At 43.0% G+C, this 27,106-nt stretch overlaps 2 protein-coding genes across 3 annotated transcripts in view; both read left to right on the top strand.

Annotated features, from left to right (window-relative positions):
* nkain2 (sodium/potassium transporting ATPase interacting 2) overlaps positions 1-11,472 on the top strand; it is a 93,393-nt gene extending 81,921 nt beyond the window's left edge. For both annotated transcript variants that reach the window (XM_075459428.1, XM_075459427.1), the window contains 2 exons: positions 1,984-2,065; positions 6,948-11,472. In XM_075459428.1, the coding sequence (XP_075315543.1) occupies positions 1,984-2,065; positions 6,948-6,957 (92 nt within the window). In that variant the 3' untranslated portion in view covers positions 6,958-11,472. The remainder of the gene's footprint in view (positions 1-1,983; positions 2,066-6,947) is intronic.
* Positions 11,473-13,759: 2,287 nt separating this feature from the next.
* On the top strand, positions 13,760-26,760 carry rnf217 (ring finger protein 217). Its single transcript, XM_075458849.1, has 7 exons — positions 13,760-14,845; positions 17,462-17,683; positions 19,138-19,302; positions 20,167-20,264; positions 20,350-20,453; positions 21,840-21,911; positions 22,467-26,760. Exons 1-7 carry the CDS (start codon positions 13,853-13,855, stop codon positions 22,547-22,549), a joined length of 1,737 nt encoding a protein of 578 aa, XP_075314964.1. The 5' UTR covers positions 13,760-13,852; the 3' UTR covers positions 22,550-26,760.
* Positions 26,761-27,106: the final 346 nt, after the last annotated feature.

The following is a 27,106-nucleotide window of genomic DNA, read 5'->3' as shown; positions in this document are numbered from 1 at the left end:
AAGTAATTTTTTTGAATTAGTCAATAAATAATAGGACATTTTTTACAAAATTTTGGCGGAAAATCGCCACAGGATCAGTTTCACTCATAGCCAGAAGCTGGATAGCATGACATGAACAGGAGGCTCTGCTTGAAACAAATCCATCTATTATCACCTCTAAATTTTGATAATTGGCACATCATTTCATATTTGTTCAATTTGTGTGGAAGCCAAAATGAAAAACTTTTTTTCGAGAGTTTGGGTAACTTTACCTCAGCAGGAAATAGTTACATAAGTTGCATAAATTCATGTAAAACCTTTTCTTCCACTTAGCTTTTTTTTTCTATTGAGTAGATTATGGATTCTTCCCTTTGTCTTTATACTTTTAAAAAGACGCATTTGTCATTTTGCAAGGTTATCCAGATTGCTTCCTCTTTATCTCAGCATAGCTTCAACTTCAGATGATGCAACATTTGCTGTAATTCAGAAATGGGAAGTTTTTGCTCCTGCTAAGCTATCAACATCAAATTTAATAAAGAAGAAATAAATAGAAATAAAAATGCTCTAGTAGTGCTTTTTTACTGTTTTATGTTTAACAAGAAAATCTGACTTCCAGTTGATGTCCTTTTAACTTTCTAACAGTTGGATGTTGGAGATTCTGATTTTTTTATTTGTCATTGAATGCATCATTAGTGCAGAACAGGGTAATAGCTGCTGCAAACACAAACGTCTTTGAAATATTGGCTATATAAGAAACAGTTTTTAATGTTAGAAGCTAAAAATTATTACAAATTATGACATGAGTTCTCAGTGGTGTTATTAACTGGCAAGTGGCCGTTCTGCAGTGCAATGACTTAACCTCTTGGGTCAGTTCAACAAATGACTCACAGTGAGACTATGCCTAAAAGAGGGGTCAGTACCAGCTGTCCATAGTCCATCTGAAGATTAGAGTAAATTGGAATCGGTAATTGTAAATTAAGGGAAGATGACCAAAGCAAAGACATTCCAGTAAGACCTCAAGGAACTGTGTCAGCTTGTGAAAAAAGCGTGAAACTATCGCTGCATAATTCTTAGCCTTACTCCCAAAAAAAGATTACGCAAGCCCTTCATTCTTTTGCATGCCAGTGTTTGCTGTGGCTAAAACACGTGTTAAACCATGTCAAATGTCTTTTTGAGGTTGACCTTCATTTCAGCAAATATCTCATCAAGGTACAGGGAAAACATCTTTCTGCATGGCAGCACACGATCACTTCAACTGACTAAACCGTTGCTTAGTTTTACAGGAGTACTCTAGGCTGAAACATGTTACTTCCAACACTGGCCATTTGTTTTGCAAATGAAAATTCCTCTGTGTGCATGGTGCCTGCTGCAACATGGCATTTGGACATATCCCTGTTTATTGCTGACTTGAGCAAAAAGTGTTCTTTTCATCTCTGCAGTGACGTTCTAAATCCATCTTATGCTGGATGTTACGAAATCTCACTGAATAAATGAGAAAGTGCGCTGCTTATCAAGGAAAAGAAGTACCCTTTTATGAGCTCTGCAACATCAAAGTAAAATGCTTCCTCTCTTCAGAAGTCCAGGCTCTGTGCTCTGTCTGAGGAGAGCAACCACCTGCTGGCAGCTTCTCAGCTCGAGAATCTGTGGAACTATCCTTGATAATTTAGGAGTTAAGCGCACTCCCTAGGCGTGAATGTATTCCTGCATAATTCTCAGCCTTACTCCCCAAAATAGAATACGATTTGCATCACTGATTTTCATAGAGTTGAGGCCAAATTTTCACTGGAAGCAGTTTTATGCCCACATCTCTGATTAGCAGGGTTAGCAGGCAGCAACGGAGGAGGTGGTTCAAGTACAAGATGTTCCAATGAGACCTCTGTAGGTGTAAGATGCCGAAAGCAATGAATCATTTGTGGTGGGAGGTTCCCAGATGTTAACCATCGATGTAGGCTTTCTCTAATTAATGTTTTTTTTTTGTGTGTGTGTGTGTGTGTGTGTGTGCAGTTGATTTCATAGGAGGATTTGACTCGTATGGCTACCAGGGCCCTCAGAAGACCTCCCACCTTCAGCTACAGCCCATGTACATGTAAGTACTTTTACACTCTCTCTGCTTGTATGCATTTCTTTCCACAAATGCCTTGCTGCAAAGCATAATTTGTAATGGTGTGGGTAAAATAGCATGCAATCATCAGCCACACCACCAAAACAGCTGGAAAAGCATTGACCATTTTGTTACTTTCATACGTACCACCCACATGAAGAAGGTTGCGGACCAAGGACACACCGTGGTAACCACCCTCTTTGTCGGCAGCCTTTCTCAGAAGGACAGTGTGCCTCGCCAGGCTCAAGGAAACACAAAAATATGATTTTTAAAAATCCCAAAGTAATAACCCGATCTCCAAACAACCCAGATTCTAATTCAAGATTGGAATCAAACTTGTTGATGTGCTCGAACAAGCCTGATCTATTACCGCCAAAGTCCCAATCTTGCGCCCACATGGCAACCCAGAGGTGTCATTTTCATGACCTCCAGGATCAGAGCTGTTTGGAAAGGGAGGAGCACAGCAGTAGGCAGGTTGTTTTAGCATTGTGGCTGATCGGTGTATAATGGCCTCTGTCCAACAAAGCAGTTATAGAGACGGTTCAGAGCCAGAGCCAAACCCAGAACCGGTTCTTTCAGGCTGACTCCAGCACAGATAAAACAGTGCTACAAGTGATGTGGTGTGGATATAAGCGAGTATACTCATCATAGACTATGCCCACTTCTAAATCCCCTGTGGTGTGCATCAAATCCATTAGTGTGCTCCAAGTTAATTTATTTTCATGGTATTGGTTGATCAGGTTTAGGCTCAAGATTGATTTCATTCCGATGCGTACCCTGATGTCAAGGAGCAAAATAGAGTGTGTAAATCCTGCTTGCCCATTTTAGTTTACCAGACACAGCAAAGTGCTTTGAAAATGTCCCATTTAATGAAAGAAGGTATTTATCCCCTGAAAAAATAGGGGGAAAAAAAAACATAGGGGCAGAATTTAAGAGCACATCCATTTCTCCAGGCACCACTGTCCTATTTGTGATCATGAAAAATCTAGTTACATTCCTCCGTGGTGTCTTAAATCCCCCTAACAGTGAAGAAACACACTGAAGATTCAGCCACGCCATCAGCTGTGAGCTGTGTTCAGGAGGTGCTTTTCATCTGTGTTTGAAACGTACACTGTACACAGAATGATGTAATCACATTCTCCCAGCATCAGCTCAAGAGCTTATCACTTACCAGCATAAGGTTGGTGCTTTAAACACTGCTCTCAAATAGATTAAATAAAGGTGGAGTATGAAATGAAAACCATATTGTATTTGCGGAAGTTCTTTTTTACTTGCTCTCAGCTATCTTTCCCATGCATTCTGGGAAGAGCACCATCTTAAGTGTAGTTGTGTTATAAAGTAGATCTTGTTCTTGCAGAAGTGTTTGTTCTCTGCATTTGTGGGCGTGAGTCTAGCTTTTGTGAAACTCTAACCGTGGATCCAAAATCCCCAGCTATTTCTAGCATGAGGAGCCAATAAGATGTCACAAAAATGAGTCAGGATGCGGGCCTGGACATTTGTGCATCAATCTCACTGTCTTACTTTGTCCTGCGGAAAGCAGCAAGCAATGGAGAAAAAGCTACAGCAATGTAACAAACAACTAGATTAAATAATGGTAATTCCACTGATGTGCAGCAGACAGATTATCAATACCAGTTTGTTTTAGAAGAGAGCCAGAGCAAATTAGAGGGAGATGCACAGGGAGGGAGGGAAAGTGGGATCAAGATGTCTGATGGAGAGAAAGAAAAAAGAAAAAGGAGGAACCGAGTGATGGATGACACGTTGGACTAAACAAAGAAGAAAGGCAATAAAGGACCATTCTGTAGTTTTATATGTCCCCTGTGGAAGCCATAACTCAGATCATAAATCATCGACCCCCTAGATAATGGCTGCAAACACAAACATACACACACACACACACTCGGAACAGTCGGAGCGTGAATACTCACATCTATGCACACACACTCAACACTGTACGCACAAACACCCAGACGCATTATTTGAGCTGATAGACGGCTTTTGTTCACGCAGAAATTAATGCACACACACGCCCTTAAAGACACACAAACGTATAGGTTCTCACGTACCTACACAAGCATCATCAATAGGCTATCATTGTTCCCCAGCTGTTGTCCCCTCGGTTTGGCGTTTATTAGCTCTGGCCAGAGGGACCAATAAAAAAGCATCAGCCATGCCATTGCAAAGAAATTTTTCTCACTCCGAGAAGCACACACACAAGACCGCAACCGCCCCCACACTCTAGAATAATGTCACAACAATCGCCACCTCCAGAGATCTGTGGACATAGTTTTTTTTTTGTTTTTCTTTTTAAAAAAAGACTACTTAGATATGCTTGTTGTTCACCTCTATAATCATGTATTACTCAAAGTGCACAAAAGCACAAAATATATGAATAACCACATATAAAGCAGCTGTTGATACAAGGAATTATATAGAGCTGAATTATCATATTCTGTGAGAACAGTCATTGTTTCAACTCCAATTGCTCCATGCTCTTTGAAATGTAACTAAAAACAGAATGCAGTGATTTGCAAACCTCACAAACCCTTATTTTATTCACTATAGAGCATAGAAAACATAGAAAATGTATTATATAATGGCAAATTTAAGCTCATCTTGAATTTCACAGCTCAAATAAGTTGGAATGGGGCCATGTTTGCCTCTGCGTGGCATCCCCTCTTCTTTTAAGTTTTAAGGTCCAGTTACTGGACCTTTGGGAAGGCTTCGTCTCATTCTTGTCTGATATAGGATTCTAGCTGTTCCTCAGTCCTCGGTCTTGTTTCTCATATTTTGCATGTGATGATGCACCAAATGTTTTCAGTTGGTGAAAGGTCTGGATTGGAGGCCGGCCAGTCCACCACCTATCTCCTATTCCAAAACCATGCAGTTGTAGTAGATGCAGTATGCAGTTTAGCATCTTGCGGAAATACGCAAGGCCTTCCCTGAAAACGGCGTCATCTTTCCTCGTGTGCAAGTCGCACTAATGCACCCCTATATCATCAGATAGGCAGGCTTTTGAACTCGCTGATAAGCTAGATGGTCCCTCTTCTTTTTGAGCTAGAGGATGTGGCGCTTAGGATTTCCGAAAAGAATTTCAATTTTCGATATCTCTTTCCACAGAACAGTTTCCCACTTTGCCTTAGTCCGTTTAAAATGATCATTGGCCCAGAGAGGATGGCAGCATTTCTGGACCGTGTACACATATGGCTTCTTCTTTGCACGATAGAGCTATTACTTGTATTTGTGGGCAGCACAGAGAACTGTGTTCACAGACAGTGATTTCTGGAAATGTCCCCGAGCCCATGCAGTGATTTCTAATGTCAGAATTCTGTTCTTAATGCAGTGATACCTGAGGGCCCGAAGAGCACAGGCATCCAATATTGATTTTCATTCGTGTCCCTTGCGAGTTTTTTTTATGATATTATGTACTGTAGGTGATGGATTGTTTATAGTCTCAACATTTTTATTTTGATAAATATTCTGAAGTCGCTCTACAATTTGCAAACCCAGTTTTTACAACAACTGCTGCCTATCTGCGTCTAAATAAAGGTAATCAAACCTGCAAACAATGTAGTTATGTGCTCCATCATAAGGACATGTTTCCCATTATCTTGCCACTGCAGGACTGTAGGAGATTTCGAATTCATCCAAAAAATATTTATACATTATTTTCCTTGCTACCATCAACAGGATACGTAGAGTGCAACACTGTGCTATTCATGTATTAGTTCCAGTAAGAACAGCTGTCGGTCCAGGGGGAAATTCTGCTGTAAAATTTTCCACTTCGTCCCTGCTATTTCTTTTTAAAATGTCTTTTTTTTTCATCCAGTCCTAGAATATCTGATGGCGATGATCTTTATTTTATAGTGCATTCTCATGGGTGTCTGTCACTAACTAACTTTTTACACTGGTTGGATTCCTTCCATATTTATGACTATCTAGGCTCATTAAATTGAGAATGTTTTTCATTATTTTACTGTTTATAACTTAGAAACTAGAATCCTGGAAGTAATTCCTCCCCAGGCTCCGCATCGAACATATATTGCCATAATGTAATCCTCTGTAACCAAGGACACTCAAAGAAAGGGGCCGATTGGGAGCATTGCTATTGCAGAACTGACATACTGGCAGTGTATTTAGTAATGAGACTACAGGGGACAGTTATGAGATGGTATTAATTGCAAAGATACAAATACAAAGTCTGATTTTGATGCTTTTGTCAGATACTATTTGTCTGACAAAGCACAGCTTTCGTAGCAAACTGCAGTCTAAAATTAAGGGTGCAATAGTGTGTTTTACTAAATCAAAGATGCTCTAATCTCGCTTTGAATCACATATTGATTGTACTGGCAATAAAAACATAAATGATTGTAAATGGATGAGCATGTTCTTTTCTTTTTCTGATACTTTGTCTCCTTACATACGTTTAATCGTTTGAGAGAACCAGCGTACCCCCTGAGAGAGTTAAGATGTCTCTCGAGTGTTCTTATCGCACATAAAACACACAAAACAAGTGCTTCTGATGTTCTCTTCAAGCAACATTATGTTATTAAGCTTATTTGTCTGAGTGAATTACTTATTCAAGAATGATACTGAACAGAACAGACTGCGTAGGGTTTCATCATCAAACTCTTAACCTTCAGTTGTCTCAGTTATACTTGAAACTTCTTCAAAAGCTTTAAAGTTCTCAGTAAATGATGATATCACATACTTTGTATGTTTTTATCTTGGTGGCTAGATGTGCCTTTAAATGCTGACTTACCAGGGGGAACAGTTGCAGCTTAAGAGGCAGAATTAAAGTTATGTTTTTGCTTGATGGCTCTAGTTAGAATTTGCTTTTAACCATCCTCTCCCTTTTTCCCCGCAGGTCAAAATAAATCCAGGAGCTACTCCGGGAGAGCTGCCTTACCAGCGATCACAGCTTGAAATCCTGCTTTTACCTCTCCAACCCTCTTTTAACAAACAGAGACACAGAAAAGGAGACAGAGAACAGATTACACTCTGCTTTTCCAAACACAAATCCCCCAAATGCTCGATCAGATGGCGTCTTGCGGCTCTGTCTGCCTGCTAAAGGAGTTCCTGGTGAAACACTGACATCACGTGGCTGAACATGGTAACTGCAGGACCCACACTGAGATGTTTTGTGTAACCCAATTAGGAGCCAATGACTTGCTCCCTCTATTGTGCTAATGGATATCTGCACTGTGAAGGAAAGCAAAGAGGCAACGACTCATTGGCAATGCGTTTCCTCAGGCTTCCGATGAGAATTTACATTCCTGCTGTCAAAAAAAAATGTTAATTTCGAGCCCCGTTCCTTCAAGCTAAAGCAGAAAGTCTCAAAGCCTTTTGAGGTAAAGTATTGCGCAGACCAAAGAGTTCAAACAAAGTCAACCCAGAGCTTCATCCCTGTGTACACAACCGAGCCCATTTAAGCTTATCTGGAACTTTATGCTCTTGGTGCCTGACAGATTTCACACCAGACTTCTAACCAGGAACCTGCGCACAAGACTACCGATCAAGGAATGTTTGACTTCTCTTTTCTCATACCTACTATTTGGTGCACCCGTGAACCCATTGTGACAGAGAAGATGGATCGCGGTGCAAGTCGTGGACTGAACTCAAGTTGTTTCATGAATGTTAACCAACAGTGTGATGTGTCAAACTTCCATGCTCTCACCTCATACCTGCATGTGGACAAGAAGCAGACATGTGAACACACACACATGCACAAGCTTATAACAGATCTACCACTCATCTCTTTAACTACTAATGTGAATCTCAATGTTTACAAAAGAAATTCTGTCTGCCTGACAGAAAGACTGGACTCTTGATCGACAGGCCGAGGCACATCTGATGACCCGTGCTTCTGAGCTGAGGCATCCCAGCTGACAGGAGTATTTTCTCTGCCATCTAAAGACAAGCAGTTATTCGGGATGTCTTTTGCTTTCTAGATATTTTGTCTTCCACTCAAGACAGACACATAAAGGTAGATAGGTGTCAGAAGAGGGTGGTCAGGCAGCCATTTTCCATCCCCCTTAGTCACATGTTTCAGCAGGGGAGTGTTTCCCTTTTTTTCTTCATTTTATTCTTAAAAAAAAGTGCTGGAGGGCAGATAAAGCGCCCAATCGGCATTATCATAAGCGGTATCGCGCTCTTCTGAAAAGACAGAAATAGTTCAAAAGCAGCCGCAATGTGCTGCACGTAACGCTTACTCAGAGAGAAGACACACCCTTTACAGAAATGACAATCACAGTCAGAGCAGCCTGAGTTTTGACATGTCTTGTGTCTTTGGAAGAAAAGTCTGATTGTAGAGAGAAAAAAAATTATGGTTACAAGAAAAGAGACGCTTCTAGATTCATTTATTTGTTCTTTTAATTCTCCTACAAGCTGCTAGAGGCTGATAAAGATTGGTAAGACTGACACGGGAAAAGCAGCAGTGGCTGAATCCTTGATGACACTGAACACATAAGCCCTCACTAGTGGACTAAAATTACCCCTGAGGAAAGAGGGAGGCGTAGCAGCTTTACCTCAAGGCCCGAATTTCAATGACGAAAGTGCCAACTGATTCATTTCATGGACTTGTTTAGCAACAGACCGGGACGAAAAACAAACAGGTCTCACGCTTACTGCGCAGGGTTTCCATGAAAGAAAGAGAAAGATATCGCAAATCACAGAAAATCCAGGCAGACAGCAGGTTTTTTTTCTTTTATTCCGTTGTGAGAAAATGTACTGACTCCTTCTGGAAATGTGACTAAATGTGGCTTTTGTGTTTTAATCACCGGACCAAAAGTTTAAGCCTTCTCCTTCCACCAAGGAACACTTAAGGGGGGGCTTCTCTTCACATAAGAGTAGACTACCAGACTGTTCCCTCAAGACCACCTCCCCTCTGCCAGTTACATTCAGCAGTTTATCAGTTTTGTAATAAAACTCTGCGGGATACATTCGGAGTGGCTCCGCCGACGGTCTCTCCGGAGGACTGAGACGGCATTTTGTGTGTTTGCATGAGGTGTTTCGAAACAGTTGCATATTTAATCTCATGCCGCGTGTGACTAACTAGCTTTGTAAAAATGGGAACTGTCCGGTTTGTTGAATGCTCCTCAACTCCCTTCAAAAAGAGTGTTCTAAATGTGAACTTCTGTGTTTTTTTTTCTATAAATAAGACTCTAACGTGTCTGCAGGAGAGAAATAGCTACTACAGTGTAAAACAATGAAACGTAACTTTGATCTACTAGACGTTTTTTATTCACGTGTGGCCGTGTTTACTGTTTTTTCTAGTTGACTAATAATGTATGATGTTGTGTATAAGTGGGACTACTATGTTTTATTTCTTCTAACTGTACAGTGTATTTAAAAGGGGACAGTATGTGGACAATGAGAGGAAACAGAATTAGTTGCACCATAGTCTGTAATTCTTTCAGTCACTGCTCAGTCTGGGCCGGAAATTCACTTTCACTTCATCATAGAGGCTCAAACTAAGCTGTGGTGTCGGATAGAAAACATTTAGCTGTCAGACTAATTCATCTTCGCTTTTGGCGTTTTTAGTCTCATTTTTCGGCAGGTGAATTACACTCAAAATAGAAGTAAGAAATGATAAAAAAAACTGTACAAAAACCAATCCGCCTTCAGTTATGTTTGGAATTTGTCAGCCGCAAACAAATTGCGATAATATCAGCACGATATTGACATATCAGTACTAGTATATAGGGATGGGAATCGAGAACCGCTCCCAGTAGTTCGATTCCGTGGAATCGTTAATCCGCCTGTCTAACGATCCCGTTTATAGGTTCTGCTAACATCTGATGCATTTGCACGATGACGTCATGTGCACACTTCATGTTTTGTCTCAGAACTTTTCCAACATGGCGTCGAGGCAGAAGTCTTTTGTCACGCACTCCCGCCACACATTGTATTTCTCCCACTGAAAAAAAGTTATATTATAAATTTCTCTGGCGCGCCGCTATCGCTATGGAAATGGCAGGAAACAAGCACGGCAGAGCAGTTATTAACAACAACAACACTAATAATATAATTAATATTATTAATGAAAGTCCCCCGTTCCTGCGACCCGTCCAACGGGCATTCAAAACTTCTGAGCCCTGTTGTAATAATGTTAGCCACATGCTGTATGAATAATTTCCATCTGACATTAACATTTAGTTGACGAGGACTGCAACAGTGACGCAGAGTTAGATATATAGAGTTATATATTGTACTATATTTGTACTAGCCTATATAATTGGATGAGAATTGATAAGAGAACCGATAAGGAACCGAAACGATAAGCGATATCAATAATGGAACCGGAATTGCTAAATTCCTAACAATTCCCATCCCTACTAGTATAGTGCAAATTGCCCATTGATTCCTATTTGAAATGTCAGCAGCACACTTTTCTTAACAAATTAAATCAGAAAAGTGTAAAAATGGCCACACTTCCATTTCATTGAGGCCTAACACAAAGAGACAGTCAGATTATATAGTGACACCATTTGAATTGAAAGTGAATTTATTTACTAAGTTGCCTTTGATGGAGTTGATCAGTTTGACATTAACTAACACTCTGTTATCATTATCGATCGCCTGGACAGCTCCAGTTTGGCATCTGTAATGAGCAGCAAACCTTCCACCAGTCAGAAAGGATTATAGAAATATAAAGTGATCATTATCTGTGTGTGAGCGTGTGTGTCTACACATGGGACTTTGTACTGCAGCTCATTGTTTTTTTGTCATGGTGAACCGTACAACGCTTAACCCAGATCCTGTGAAAGCGCAATCTGCACCGAAACTCAACACCACTTAAAAACTGAAGGCAAAGCTCACCGAGAATGACTCACAGACATAAGGAAATAAGAATTCATCGTAAAGTTGTAACAATCTACATCGCTCCTTGATTGTCTTCAGTGCTGATTGATCCAAGTTTGACTTTGGACCAGTCAGCAGCGCCTTTTTGTGTCGCTCTAAACCCGCACTACCACACAGAGGGCTTTAAATTTGCAGTGGAGAGAGATTAAAGCCATGATTTGCTTGTCGATGGACATAGAATCAAGCGACTGTAAAGTTCTAAAAGAAAAGCCCTTTTTTCCCTCTTGAAGACATTTGCAGTTCTTTGATTTAATTGATCAGCAACTGAAAAGGTAAAGGGTTCCACTGCTGAGAACAGCGTTGCATTTAAGGTTTTGCAATAATCTCTACACATATATCAATGTTCTTACTGTAGGAAATGCGCCAATTTGCAAGCAACATATCCAATAATTCTGGGGTTCTGGGTTGATTTGTCACAGTTCGCCACTGGCTCCAAACATGTATGTGAACTCCTTCTCTATTTATGATGGTTTTATTACAGGTTTGGTGACTGTACATAAACTAGACTGCTGGGATTAAAGTAGAGAGTGGAGAAGGAAGGTCTTCTTTGTCGTCTGTTCTCTGTTGTTTTTGCCGAGCTGCTGTTGTCAGCTAAGTGCTGATTAGTGCTGTGTCGTTCGATCAAATAATAAAAAAACCTCTCAAATGACAAAAAGGAAACCAGGCCTGTTCTCCATTGGTAAATGATCTTAATATCTAAAAAGAACATCTCAAAAACCTTGATCATGTTCGAATCAGTCATGGAGTTATCACTACCTCCTAAACCTTCTCTTGCAGTCATTGATAGGAAGTGCTAAAGGAGCAGGGTCACGGGTGATCTTGCACCCTCATTGAGTGAATTCAATACTCATTCAATAGTCAACTCAATACTTAAATTCCTGAGAATAACAGTGTAAAAGTAAGACATGAAACATCTACCCAACTTAGACTAAAATCCTGCTCTTGAATGAAAAAACTGAGTTGGAAGTAGTTTGAATATCAATTTCTATCACGCACACTTTTTCTCACTGGCTGACCTGTTAAGCACGGAACAACAACAACAACAAAAAAAAGTCTGGTAGTTTCTCAGGTGTTGTGTCGCAGGCTGGTAATTGCACTTGTAAAAGGTCTTTTAACATCGTTGGCTGCCTCAGCTGAAACACAGCTGATCACGGCCGGGACAAGAAAACAAATGGCCGTGGCATTAATGAAGACGTGTGACAGCCGGTTAGGTCTGCTTGCAGGTTGTGCCGACAGTGCTGAACTAAAAATGTGGCAGCTCAAACTGCCTTCTTCCCACCACGTTCACGTTTTTAGTTCTGATGAAAGGAAATAATGGGCTGCTATGAATTAAGGAGGGATTTTAAGGGGGGAAAAAAGAAAAGAAGAATGCCATGATGCAATAGAAAGAAACTGGCCCGCAACGAAAAGCAGCCAGTAATCATAGTAGTGATGATAATAATGAAAGCAGAGTGTGATGGCAGAAGGAGGTAACAGTGATGGAGGGTAGGGGGACCCGGTGGGCACCATGCAAACTGCAAACAGCACACTGCTGCTCTTCAATGATTACAATTGAGTCAAGGCAAACATTAATAACATGCATATTTTGGTCTGTGAGCACGGACTTGGCCACCATTAAGACACCAATCACCATCGTAGGGCTCGATGAGGTCAATAACACCAAAACAGACTTTCAGTCATAAAGAGTAAACGCACAATTGGCCAATCGAGGTCTCAGATCACTGCTTGGCAGTGAATCAAAGTTAGGTCAGACTGACGTACTGGCGCAAAGTTTGTTGCAGCCCAGCAGATGCTTGCGTCCCCGGCACTCGTATTCTGGATTGGACACCCACTGTGACAAGTATGAATGGATTTAAGAGGTTCGCTTTGCTTAACAAGAAAGGCTTCCATAAAGCCTGGCAGTCAGGAAAAAGTGATCCAATGTTACATATCTGTAAGTGGTAAGAAAGTAGATGAATCTTGCCTTTCACTATACGGTGTGCAGCAATAACTGACAGAGACTAAACATCTCTTGCAACTTGACGAGTACTACATATCATCTTGGAACAACTTTTCCCCCACACCAAATGTTGGTCGGTTGTTTTTGTGATGGGTGTAAGCAGGCAAAGAGTCATTGTGAAGAGTCAGGCTAACCTTATTGTACTATCATGAGCCCTGAGCAGCCAGGGTCCTCCAGATAAGAGGCCTCAGTGTCTCGAGTCAGAAGTGTAAACACTGCAGGTTTACTAGACAGGGAATGACCCAGATTGTGCATCACCCTCTCATAACTTGCATATCTGTAAATACTCAGGGAGATGAGAGGAGCTTTCGGAGGGGATTGACTTTGCATTGTGCTCATTCTCCTCAAGCTTTGGTGTGTCCCTGATGTTTCAATAAAACAAGGCATCCAATGACACCTGATTGTTATCCCAGTGTGTGGGCACACATGACTTTAACTTGGCTTTAAATTTGGCTGCTCATCGTGTCGTTCACATATTCCTTCCACGCACAGATATGCAATATATACATTTCTTCAGTAAATACTTAACTCAGTGTAAATTGTGTTGGCTATTTGTTGAACTGGGTCACCTTTGTTCAATTTTGGATTATGTTCATGGAGAAACATGAACAATTCCAAATTATTCCAAAACTTTCAGGTGACATGTTAGCTGGGGGGGGGGGGGGGGGGTTCAACTTGTTCACAGTCAGTTAAAGCATTACTTTTCCCAGTAATTATTCTGCTAACACTAGAGGATCTTTGGCTGCGCTCCACCACTAGGCTTCCCATTGGCCTATCACCGCTCCCCCGCATGCTTACGACTGCACCCGGAAGCAGCGAGCTGCCTGCTTTGTTTTGTTTTGGCAGTCCGAGTTGAAGGGAAGAGACGGGGAAGCAGGCAGGGGTCCACCCGGGGCAGACCTGCTCACTAAATGGGGAGAGCCACATCGGGGATGGAAGATGACGGACCGATAGCTGACGCCTCTAAGATGCCGAGTTTTATCAGCAGTTTCGAGGAGGGGAGGGCGAAATTGTCCCGCAACCTTCCGACAGAAAGTTCCCTCACGGACGGTAAAGTTGAGCGGCCGGTGAGGGATTTGAACCGACGTGTCATCCGGTCAAACTCCCGGTTATCACTCGACGGAGGCGGCAGAGACTCGGAGGAGAGGAGCGGCGATGTGGAGAGGGAAGCGGAGGGCAACAACAACAACAACTGCAACGGCGGAGGAAAAGCGAAGAGGAGCGCGAGCGCTGTCGAGATTTTGAGGAGGAATTTCGGGGATTCCAAATCACACTCTTTCCATTTAAACACAAATAGTCGGATGCAGAGCGGAGCCGAACATGAAACCAACGAGGGAAGCGTTAATAACGACGTTACGGACCTATGTGGAGCTGAATGTGGCGAGTGTAAAAAGTCGGACGGAGAAACGGGGCATCCGGAAACACAAAACGAGCCAACCCTGAGCGAGTTAGCGACTTCGGGTGTTCAAGGAGTTGAATATTTAACCGTTACAGAGCAGTGTCATCATATATGTGACAGTGACAGCAATCCACCGAGTTTGGGGGAGCCTTTTAGTGCCAAGGAGCACGTCTACTGCACTGTTTATTGCATCGCCAACGACAGACACCGAACAGACGCTGAAATCACAGACCGCCACGATGACACGCTCACATCTGACGCAACAGAGATTGATCTGGAGACAGGACAGATGGGGGGAACGAGTCCCGAACCGGTGCCGTACTCGTTGGACGACCTGGTGGATCCGTTCGGGGATATCTCCAACCGTTTGTACAGGGAGCAGGCCGGTGAGGAGAGCGAGATGCAAAGTTGCCGGGTGTGCCTGGTGGAGAAAACAATCGCATCCCTGCCCTGCTGCAGGAAGGCCGTGTGTGATGAATGTCTAAAAATCTACGTCACCTCCCAGGTTGGTTGGAGGGGGGGGTAGACCACAGCACAGTGAAGTGGGAGCAGGGTGGCCCCTGGTCGTTGCTGGCTCACTCAGCAGCTGGCCTAAGAGTCTTTGAGCAGCACTGCCTTTCTGTGTCACACTTCTCATGTGCTATATTTGGCATCCCAGAGGCATTTGGGCCTGGCCGGTTCTGGGAAATTCACCAGAAGTTGACCCCACATGCTTTGAATACTTCTGAAAATATCTAGATTAAGGGTCTCCACAGGCTCTCCAACGTCACTTAACGGGTGAAGGCGAAGCTTTATGAAATATGAACTGAAATGTTACAGGCCAACACCTGCAGGTCCCCTGATCTTGTGATTAGCATTTTTTTTTTCCCGCCGTAAATCTGGGTCACAGCACTAAAACAGGGATCTGGCACAAATGGTTTATACAATAGCAGACTTTGTGAGCTGGTGGGGTCAGTCAGATCCCACCTTCAAATGGAGTGCTTTTATCCTTAGGTGCATTACCAGCTACGGCTCCAGTCCAACAAAACACAAATGTTGATTCATCCTCCTCTGGATCGTGTTCCGAGCATACTTCCCCAAAAATACCTTGTGTGGATGCCAAAAAAAAAATTCCTCTAGCACTCCAGCTGTGTGTTTTAGACATCCATAAAGGGGGCATCATCAGCCAACATAAAGACAACAGGGATGCAATGAATTCAGAGCAAATTAGTTTACAGTGGGAGAGGCTTCTGGGGAGAGTTTTTTCCATTTATTCCGATGATTCACTCTGATACATCAAGGAAATGAATAATTGATAGAAGCGCATTTACTTCCTTTAATCTTTGGCATACAGTTGCAATTAGGGGAGCACAGACTGCGACGGCACGCTGCCAGCTGCTACTCCCTGCCGGTGTCCGTGTGTTTCAGGGTGTCTTCTCCTTCGTCTTCAAGGGCCTTGTTCTCCCAGACCAAAAAAAACCCCAGATTTGACAAATAGTCACACAGGTTGGGCCCGACGTTGCCACTGCTACTGTAATCGGCTTTAATCTGTTGAAAGGAAACGGTTTGATCAGTCACTCAGACTACGTTTTATCTGCAGTTGCTTTGATAACAAGGCGCGAATAATCACATCCGTCACAGAGGCCAGCAGTGAGATAAGCTAACTGAAAATGAGAAGGGTCATGGAAACCACCAGGTGTAGGTGGATCTTTTTTTTTTTTTTTCCCCGTTAATGCACTGCAGACTGATTTTAGCACACAGGCTTGGTGTATGGTTCAGTAGGCGTCATGTCAGACAGTTTGCGGTTTTAAATGGGAGACTGGATTGTACTGGTTTACTTTGAACCATGTTGAAAACAGGGATTAAGCTATCAAACTACTTGCTTATTATTTCTTGGCCTTTTTAAATCTAAGGAACATTACTGGGGTTCCTTTTTTGTCATGCTTTCTCTAGTTTCTGTCATGTTGCCGGTTTCTTTTTTTTTTCATTTCCCACTTCCGTGTCCAGCTCACCTAATTTTATAGGCTGCGTTATAGGTTGACCTTTGATATTTCCTGATGGCACACGTTTCTTTACTTAAGATCACAGATAAACCCCTTTCCCACACGTATACATCATAATAGGGGCTGGTATAGAAAATGTTCTACATGCTACTTGTGCTCGAAGGACTATGCAGGTGACGATTGTGATAGTAACAACATTTCACTAGGCTGTAACCTAGCTGTAGCTATTGTTGCAGCAGACGTTTAAGCTGTCCTATCTCCTATTCAAAAATCATTCCTGATTGGCTATATATGATTGTTTTTTTTTTCTTTCTTTCCCCTCCTGACAATGGAAATACCGAACAAAGTCGACCACACACCGTGACGCGTGCTTGTGAAGGATAAGCTGTCAGACCAGTCCGGCCATCGCAGAGTTGATGTTTTGGCAACAACAATAACACAGCTATCAATCTCGCAGAGGATTCATTGTCATAATCATGTAATAGGCTCTTAGTTGTTCTGCGTAAATAAATATCTAGACTGTAAAAAGCCAACAGGGGACGCTTTGATGCTGTTTTATATATGTAGTGTGGGATTAGAAGAGCTCTAAAAACAAAGGTATGGCTTTGATTGAATTGAAACCACTGGTGACACAGTATAACTAACCTCTGTGCTGCATAAAACATACATTAACTTGAGACTTATTAAAAAATGTTAGAACAGACGATGTTGGTAGACTTTGAACTGACGGTGGATGAGTTCCACTCACTGTAAGTGGCTGCAGGGCGCTCACAGTGGGCTAACTAATGTGTATCCGTGCGCTTTGAGACACATTAACCTCCACTCTGCACTGCTTGCTTCATCCTTCCAGTCATCTTCCTCTCCCTCCCTCTGCTCTTTGGTAAATTATTCACCAGGTCCCATCGGTGGTGGGAATATATTCCATATGTATATTTGGTGCCAATAGTCAAGCTCTTAATCAGAGAAGCCCACGACCATGAACCCGCAGTAGCCACACACACGCACACATAACGCTGGTGCGCTGCTGATGTTGTAGGAGGAGCACTGATTTTAGAAGTCTGCCCATAGCAGGCCAAAAATAAGCTTCTAGATGAGACTTTTGTCCAATGTTGAAACATCTGTCTGTGTTTGTTTCCCAGCTGTGGGCGGGCAAAGCTCTCATTAGATGTCCGATCACAGAGTGTAGTGGCACCCTGGAGGAGGGATTGGTGATCTCCCATTTGGCCAATGAAGAGGTTGCAAAGTACCGTTACTTTTTGGAGCTGAGTCAGTTGGACTCCAGCACAAAGCCCTGCCCCCAGTGCAGCCAGTTCACCTCCCTGAAGACGCACAACCCAAACCGCTCTGAACACAAGTACAAGGTAAGGTCAGACACTTGCATTCACGGTTGCTGTCATGTTTTTGCAATAAAAACTCCTGGCAGCAGTCAGGCGGACGCAGCGGAGACATTGGTTGCGTGTCATCACTACTGCTCAGCAGGGAATGACTCCTGTGGTTGCAAAAGAGCTCTGACCGTGTAGAAATCATAGATGCTGCTTACATTAAGATGCACCTCGGGTGTTCTGATTACAGGTCGACAGCTTCTCCACGTGTGTCTTCAGTGGCCACAGGTGACCAGACATTAACTAGATTCCCATTAAAGCAGCGTTTTGGCCGACATTCTGCTGACTTTATGTAATAGATTTTATTGGAGAAAGTAGAAGCAACTTGCATTATATCACTGATTTGTAATGTTGGAAAGCCCTCTAGGTTTTCTAGAAAACTGCTCCATTCTCTGTAAAAAGTGACTGCCAGTGATACATCCACTGGGGTTTTGTGGCTTTCTGCAATAACAACAGATTCTCCCGAAAGCTCAATTTTAAGTTCTGCTGTGATAGATTAAATACAAGTTACGAGGAGCAGAAATCAGCGGGGGCTCCACTCTCGCAGGAGTCCCCCTGGAATCTGCAGGACCGAAGCAAAGCTCTGGCTACGCACTCAGCAGCTGCCGTGCGTGTTGTCACCGCAGAAAGGAACACTATCGGGAGGTTTTTCTGTAAATGACACAGCCAGCAGAGGAAAATGACCCCACTTTTCACTCGATTTTAGCTTTTACTAGTTGCATATAGACTAAAAAGTGTAAACTGTGAGGTGGGATCAATTTCTCATACGCGCACGTTTATCCTTGAGCTATGAAAAGATATCAGTCATTGGCTAAGTCCAAAATCACTAGCAATTAGTAGAGAGTTCCCCCAATGCTCTGTGGAACATAGTGTAGAATCAATGGTCATTCAGGCAGCAGGTATACCATAATGCATTGTGCTGAGGGAGATGGTTAATTATCAAGTAGATCTGTAGCAGCACCAAACCCGTCCCACAAATACAATATTTAAAGATATTTTCCAGTTTTCTGTGCTAGTTTCTCAGCAATGTAAATTACACATTGATGAATTGTACATAGATAATGCCATACATTGTGAGTAAGAGACGTGGCGAGAAAATAAGGTGCTGAATGCAATGTTAATGTGAACAGAGCACAAACACCTCAAGGCCTTTTGTATTATTTTGTTTGGGGGCAAAAGTTTAAATGCTCTCAGTAAATAAGAAAAATGCATGCAGGCACTGACCTGGCGCATTAAACTGTTGAATTACACATTGTTAAGATGATGAAGGCACTGCCTGTGTACTGTGTAAGTCACTGTGTGTGTACAACTCTAAACTGTCCACTCCCGTGCTCAAAGAGCAAAGCGACCAAACGAACCTCCGGTAGCCATTATCAGAACCACTTGTCTGTTATTTGGTGATCATGCTCATGCAACATTTGTCTTTCATGTAGATCCAGTGCAGCAGCTGCCAGTTTGTGTGGTGCTTTAAATGCCACGCGCCTTGGCACAATGGACTCAAATGCCGCGAGTACAGGAAAGGGGACAAGCTGTTACGAAACTGGGCGAGTGTCATCGAGCACGGGCAGAGAAATGCCCAGAAATGTCCACAGTGCAAGGTAAGAACTAGAATTTGTGCTGGGGGGGGGGCTTTGGATGGATGGATGCTGCCTAGATGCCGGATGTCACCAGTTACTTTTCTTTAAATGAGGAGCGAGATGATTGATTGGGGATGGAATGTGTGTAGATAAGGGAATCATTGAAGGTTAAGAAGCGTGAAAGCTGGGGTGGGTGATGGATGAAGAGCTGCTGGGGACGGGGGTGGCGCGCGGAACAGCAGAGTAGCGGTGCATAGATGGTGAACGTATTGGAAACAGAACAAAGCTCTGACCGCGTTTCTGCGGCACAAAACCGTAGCTGCGAGACGCACTCGCATCTCTCTGACAGTCGTGAAGCCAGCTTGGTTTTATGTCCCAGTCTCATTACACCCAAGCGAGTCTACACAATATCTAATCTGACTGGCAGATGACTAAAGGAAGACATAAATTAAGCCAATTACCGGTTTTAGTGTTTTCCCACAGCAGCGAGGCTTTTCCATTTGTGTTCATCACTGCCGCTCCACCTCTCTGGATTTCTGCTCTGGAAGCACATGGAGACAGGAGAGCGTTTGGCCACGGAGTCGACAAAATTGGTGTCATGCCGTGTTTAGCTGTAAAAGACTCGGACTAACTTAATGCACAATTTATAGGAAGACTGCTCGCAGCCATGGCTACGAAACAGTGACGATCCAACAGATGTACTGCACAGTTTTCAGTGTGAGCAGTGTGACAACCCTGCACTGAACTGTCACTCTCTTTGGGAAATTGTACCAAGTTGACTTTTTCCAGGTATTACACGCAGAGCTTGGTCCTTGCAGTGTATTCGTCGGCTGAAAACTTTTTAAAACACTTTTTTACCACTTTTTTTCTTATCTTTTCCTTCAGATCCATATTCAGCGCACTGAGGGCTGCGATCACATGACCTGCGCGCAGTGCAACACAAACTTCTGTTACCGCTGTGGAGAGCGCTACCGACACCTGAGGTCCGAGCCTTCTTCCGTCCTCACTCTGACCGCCTTGTTTGCGTTTTTATGTCTTTTTTCATTTCATCTCTCTCTATGTTGTCAGATTTTTTGGGGACCATACTTCCAACCTCAGTGTGTTTGGCTGCAAGTATCGCTATCTCCCTGATAAACCTCACCTTAGAAGGCTAGTCAGAGGATCTGTATGTGGTAAGTTGGTGTGGTGGGATTAAAGTTACTCTGCCTTTTGAACTGTTCCCACAGCTTCTGTACATCGTCAGGCTTTTGGAGCCCTCTGATTATAAAGACTTTTAATTATATATTATATAATATATCTATTTATATAGATATATTAATTTTTGCATTGTTATGTTTTCCCACCGTTCCAAACCTCTGGGGTTTACATGGTGCAACGCTCTCAGGGGGCTTGATGTTTGCTTGGAAGTTTTTTAAACCCTCGTAATCTTCCATGATAATGACCGTAAAAAACACCATTGCCCCCCCCCAAACAGAAGATCTGAAAATAGATAGAACTAAAAATAGATATAGAGAACCCACTTAACTAAATTGTACAAGCAGGTTATTTTTATTTTCATTTATTGACAAGAAAATGATCCAAAATATTAAACTCTTCTTCCAGTAAGCGGAGGGACCTCCCTCAAAGCGTTTCAGTAAATATTTATCGCTTGGCTTGGAGTGCAGGCTTGGAGGAGTAGTGGCGCATTCCTCCTTCAGAACATCTCTAACTCTGGGACGTCGTGGGTTTTGTCACACAAACCGAGACTTTTTTATTGGATTAAGTCAGAGCAAAGGTCAGAAGGCCAGAGCTTTTCCAAAACACAAACTTTATTTCCCTTTAACCGTTCTTTGGTGGCGCCGTTGTGTGCTTTGAGTCATTGTCTGGCAGCATGATCTACTTTTTCCTTAAGATTCAGGGCAGATGTCTTTATGTTTTCCAGAGGAATTCAAAAATTTTATTCAGAGAATTTGTTGCTCCATCATTTATATCAAGCCACCCTGGCCCGGATGTAACAAAGCCAGCTCACCTGAGTCACAGGTCTCATGCCATAACCTGAATTAAGAGCTCTTCTTCAAGTTCCTATGTACTACTTACAGCTTGGGAGGAAAGGAGCCTGAACGCTTATGAATGACTCTTTTCTTGACCTAGTGCGTCTAGTAAAGCCGAAAGAAACTCACATGAATTTACAGTTTCTTTGTAGCAGAACTGAACACATTCACATCTACCTCTACTTGGAGAAGCTCACGAGGACAGCTTTGAAATGAAGTTTAAAAGTGTTGCACATCAGATTCTCTTAGTCATGATTTTTCAGTAACAGTTATCAGATCTGTGAACCAGCAAACCTCCGGAGAGCCGAACCCCCGACGGATCTGTTTCCTTCGACTCCAGCGTGGCAGCTCCAGTTTGTTCTCTCAGCGGGAGGCCAGTTTGTCCCCTAATAAGAACCATTTGCCCTTTCCAGCGCTCTGTGCTTTTTCTCACGCCGTCTTTGATAGCGGGAAAGATTTTGTATTTAATTCAGATGGAGTTGATCCCCCACAATAACCTCTAAACTGCTCTGTTTTTCCTGTCCGCAGGCACGAAGGTGCTGATAGCTCCAGTGGTCATTCTGCTGGTCGTGGTGTTTGGAGCTCTCGCACTGGTGATAGGTAACATAACTACACACGTTCACACAATCCACGTGGATTCCAGTGAGGTGAACAGCAGTTTTCACTTTCAACAATGGGCACCGTTTTGTTTCATGTCAAAAAAAACAAACAAAAGGAAACTTTTCTTGTTCTGAAAAATGCTAAAGCCGTAGATCCAGATTATCAGCCCGACTGCCTGACATTCACTTCCTGGAACTACGTTTAAATCATCATCCAGCTGGAGGCTCGTGCTCTCTGAATCATTTGTCAGGCTTTATTGCATGCGATTGATGCCTCGGCTGAACCGTAATTAGTGTTAATCTCTTTCCTGTGTTTGTAAATCCGACAGATGATCTGCCGCACGCTAATACGCCGCGACAGAAGATTCATATTTGCTTGCATCGTTAATAGAATCAGCGTTGTGCTGCCGTCTCTCCCCAGTCCTCCACTTTTCAGCTCAATTAATTTTACATACCAGATTTGTTGATATCAGGCTATGAGGATGATAATGATCAAACAAACAAAAAAAAGAATACATAATAAACCTTCTTTTATCTTCTCTTGGGTCTTCTGCAGGTTTGGTTGTTTTCCCGGTTTACTACATGTGTAAGAGGAGGAAGAAGCAGCAGCACACCCAAAGATCCGGGCGATGGATCTGACTCTTTTTTGCCCTCCTGTGCACCCTGACCACGCACACTCAGCTCAGAAAGGGCGACGACCCACATCTCCTCAGGGACGGACATGTCGGCCTGAGACACGAGAGAACTCCAAGACAAACTTCACAAAACGAACACTGGCACCTTTCTGGAGGAAGGAGACCCCATAAACGGGAGAGAGAGGCCTGGATGATTGACCAATCAGATCTAGATTATTTATATCGCATGGGACTGCTCGAGAAAAGAAGAAATGCTTTATCAGGATGCTGGATACTGAAGCGGAAAACGGAATCCAATCTTATATATTTAGATTGAATTTCGAAGCAACCACTGTCTTGTACAGCACTCGTCACATCGGCGACAGAGAATTTTACGAATCCCTTAAATTTCACATCCCTTAGCTATAGAAGACTGTCCTCTTGGCCTTGGACGTCGCAGGTTTTCCACTCCTTTATCACACATCTGACTACAGGAGAATTGAAACCAAAAGTTACTGATTTGTTTACTTATGAGAATGCATTAGCACTGGTCAGCATTGATCGGATGCTGTCGGAAACTTTGAAAGTGCTGGATAATCAGATTTTTGAGGGCGTTCGGATCTATGCTGCAGGGGGTGAGCTGTGCGGTTGTGGCAGGATCTCTCAGAAGGGTGAGGAAATGTGTGAATTCCAAAGGTGAGCGTTGGGTACCAAATTTGGAAAAAAAAGCCATGACGGAGAAATGAGTTCTAACTGATGCAACAAAAGCTGGACGTCGATTTCATTCATCTTTTTCCCGGCCGTGGAAAGTTTCCACTGCAATCTGAGTCGAGCAGCGGCGAGAATAATGTGACAGGAGGGGCGATACTTGACAACCTTGAGACTAACCTGGATCTCAAATTCTTGCCAGAAGGTCTGAAATGTGGGCGTGTACCCGACTTTAAGAGCGACGCTGGGTCTGAAAAGTTTTTTTTTTTTGTTCCCTCCTTCCCTTTCACTGCTCCTCTCTGCTAATGGATGCTCACATCTCATTCCTGTGTGGCATGTTGTGCCCACATACTGGATACGCCAGTATCTGCATCATCGACAAAACAAAAGGCTCCGGTGCCAAGACAAAACGCTGAATGTGGCGCAACAGGCAGTTCGCTCTGTCCCTTTTGTTTGTTGGTTCTGTTGCTGCCGTACTTTTTAAGGTCGGCTTTTTTTGCACAGGTTCGCTCTCTCGCTTGCGTCTGCTCCTCAAATGCTGAGAAGTGTGAGCGAGAGCGGTGTTGAAGCTGTCCAGAAGCACAGACAGAAGAGAAACTACTGTAAAAGTAGATAAATGCACAGAATGAAATGCTGTTGTTGATGTGTATTTGTGCAGTGATTCACCAGTGAGTTAAACAGGGTGTTCTAGTTTTAATTTTTTTTTACAATAAGTTTGCTGTGGTCCATTATGTTTGGATGTAAATTGTAATGTCGATGGATTTCAAGGTTTTTTTTGCAAATTGATGCAGAGAGTTTGCTTTTCTCTCTGAGATTGGATTGTTCCTTTTAACGCGCAGATACTCGTCCCACAATCACTCACTCTTGGCACATGAGAAGGAGCCCGCGTGGGGCGCTGCCAGGACACGAGATTTTTCAAAGCTTTAAAGGTCACCACCTGGCAGCCGTCAGCTGACTCTCCTTCTCTCACCCGTTCTTTCATTCTTTCTTTTTCTGTTGCACTGCCGCTTGGTTGTCCTTTCGCACCTTTTGTCCGTTCCACCCTCTGACGTGGGAGCAGACTCCCGCCTCAGCTATGAGTTGAGGTGGAGAGATTGATGATCACAGTGCAAAAAGTGGAGGTGCATCCACTGGAGCTGGAAGAGACACCCAAACTGGATGCCCCTTGATATGCAAAAAAAAAAAACCCACAAAGCTGCCAGGTTTCCAAAATCGGTCTCTGACTTTTTTGTGTTTTTATCTGTTTTTTGTGTCGGCACTCCCTTGTGAGCGGTTTACATTTCAAAAGAGACGCTTAGAGAACCAAAAAAGAAAAAGACGTGGATAAGCACAATGGATCTGTGCAGAGGAGAAGATGCAGCAGCGTGTGAAAATGTATGGATTGATACATTGACGAGAAATTGAGGAGGAAGTGTTTCCATAGGAAACAAACACCCACAGTGAAGATGGAAAGGTGGGCATTGTTGTCTCAGTGGATGCGCTGTTGTGGTCACCGGTGGAATAAATGTTACGGCACATTTCATCACTGAATCCTCAACTACAGAATTAACCACATGAAGGAAGAGTGGGGCTGGCAGAGATTCAGCAGTGCAAAGCCATTTGCTGGGCTTTATCCCAGGGATCTGAAACGTTTTCTATACCTAGGAGATATAAACACCAACCTCCAATATAGTTACACTGTACATGAAAGCTTTGTAAAGGACACTGAATATATATTGTTCCACACCGATTTCAGTACTGACTCTGGGTTGAGTACGCTCTCAGGGAGTCTGTGTTCTGTTCACTGTACCCAGAGCCCTCCATCTACACGAGCTGTGCCAAAGAAATCGCTGAACACCACTGCAGCTTCGATGTGCTTCCTGCAGCTGCCTAGCAACCATATTGAATTCCAGGAAGCAAGAGCACTGCAGTGTCGGAAGAGATCAAACCGTCTCGGCGTTGCCAACGCCGCCTGCGTTTCCCTGCCTGACTCAGCTGGCCTGCCAACGCCACATACGGGTCAAGAGTTAGATCTGAGACGCTAAAGGAGAACAAAGGAAAAAGACGAGCACGTTAGTAAGTCGGCACTGGGCAACAGAATGTCTGAGTTATGGGCCAAACGAAATACTGAAATGGGCTGTGTAACAGTTGCCCACATGTATCATATGCACACGTGTTTTATCATAGTGCTCAGCTAATACTACTTTGACATGTGAAACTGCTGCTTTTTTATTGACGGTATATGGTGGAGATTTGTGATTCAAATTGTTCTCTCTGGAGTGGAATTTGCTCTCATTTGCCAGGGGCTTCTTGCAATGTCATGAACATGTGTTTTGTACCTGTTCCACAACATTCTACCCAAACAGTTACCCCGTATGTGCACTGAAACTATTAAATAGTTGAAAAGCAAGAAAGTGGGGGAAACTAGACAACCGATGTAATGTTTGAAGTCGACACTGACATTTGGGGAAAGCAAACGGCTTCTTTGGTTAAAATGTTACACTCTCCAAGTAAGAAATTGTGTATTGTGAGCTAGTTTTGCTTGGCCATATTCTTGTAAGTGCAAATGAATCAGGTTGTGTCACGGCAGGGTACTTATCCCGGTCAGCCGGGGGAATGACTTTTCCTTTTGCTGGGATGTATTGGCCGGTCGATACCCCTGACTTTATTGTTTCTATGGTCCCTGTGATATTGTCAGAAACATATAACGGTGCCTTCACAGCAACTATAGATCACATTACTTGCTTGTAGTTCAGGACCGCTGCAAGATTACAAAATGCAGGGGGGGTGGGGGTCAAATCTATCACAGCCTAGCCTTCCTTTGTAAACATTATGTCTTAGAAAATCTAATAAAGCAGTTTAATAAATCATAAAAATGGCACCCTTGTTGTGAGAGAAGATTGCGTGGAACTGGAGATCTCTTTACTCACCACATGGCAACATATGCAGTCATTTCAGGTCTCTTTGCAGTTTCACATGTCGAGATGAAGTACCACAGTCCAGGGTTTAAGCTACATCCCAAATACTCCTGTACGTTTGCACAAGTGTAAGTGTCACTTTAGTTTTGCTCGCGCCATTCTCCCTCTCAGATTAAAACCGGGGAGCGGTTGCCGCGTGAGCCCGGCCTCCCAACATTTCACCGACTCCAGGTCGTCACCGCACTCAGGCTCTCTCTCTTTGAAGGAAGCGATTATACAAAAAGAAAAAAAGATAGATTTCCATTAAGTCCAATGTCTGGTTATTGATCGCATGTGACAGGCTTCTGATGTTGTAGTGCAAGAATTATTCTAGGTACATGCAGGCCTATTGGAGCAACAGCAACATGTTCGTGTGTAAACGCCACTTTGTTTCCAAGTATCTGCCTACAGGGAAATGTCAGATGGACTTGATTGTTATGCTCCTTGTTTGAATTGAGAATCTCCTCTTTTCACCTGCTGCCACTGTCGGAAATACCTGCTGATGTTATTATTGCTCACTTAGCCAGGCGCCAACACTGTTTTCTCTGAGGACTTGATGAAGAATAAACTAAAATGAGACAAACGCCAAAAATGTGGATGTGTGTTACTTTTTTTTTTGACAGATTTACCTGCAGTCGGTTTGAGTATATAAATACCAGCCGGTGTGCAGGACACCCTCCCTGTTTCAGCATGAACTCAGCCTCTGTTCTGCTCTGCTCTGCTCTGCTCTGCAACCACAGCTGTGACTATCATTTTACGTCAGTAGGGGTCAGAAGCGCACCATGGAAGGGAAAACTGGCAACTTTTTTTTTCTTGCATCAATGGAAGTCCAATAATAGGTTGCTTAAAAAGATATGAAGAGGAATGTAAAGAAATAAATATTTTGATGATTTAGATTATTACTATTGATCAGTGGAGTTTAAAAAATGAATTATTAA

This window comes from Odontesthes bonariensis, chromosome 24 (assembly GCF_027942865.1).
Source record: "Odontesthes bonariensis isolate fOdoBon6 chromosome 24, fOdoBon6.hap1, whole genome shotgun sequence".
NCBI lineage: Eukaryota > Metazoa > Chordata > Actinopteri > Atheriniformes > Atherinopsidae > Odontesthes > Odontesthes bonariensis.
Note: the sequence above shows the minus strand (reverse complement) of the source record. Positions and strands in the feature narration are given on the sequence as shown.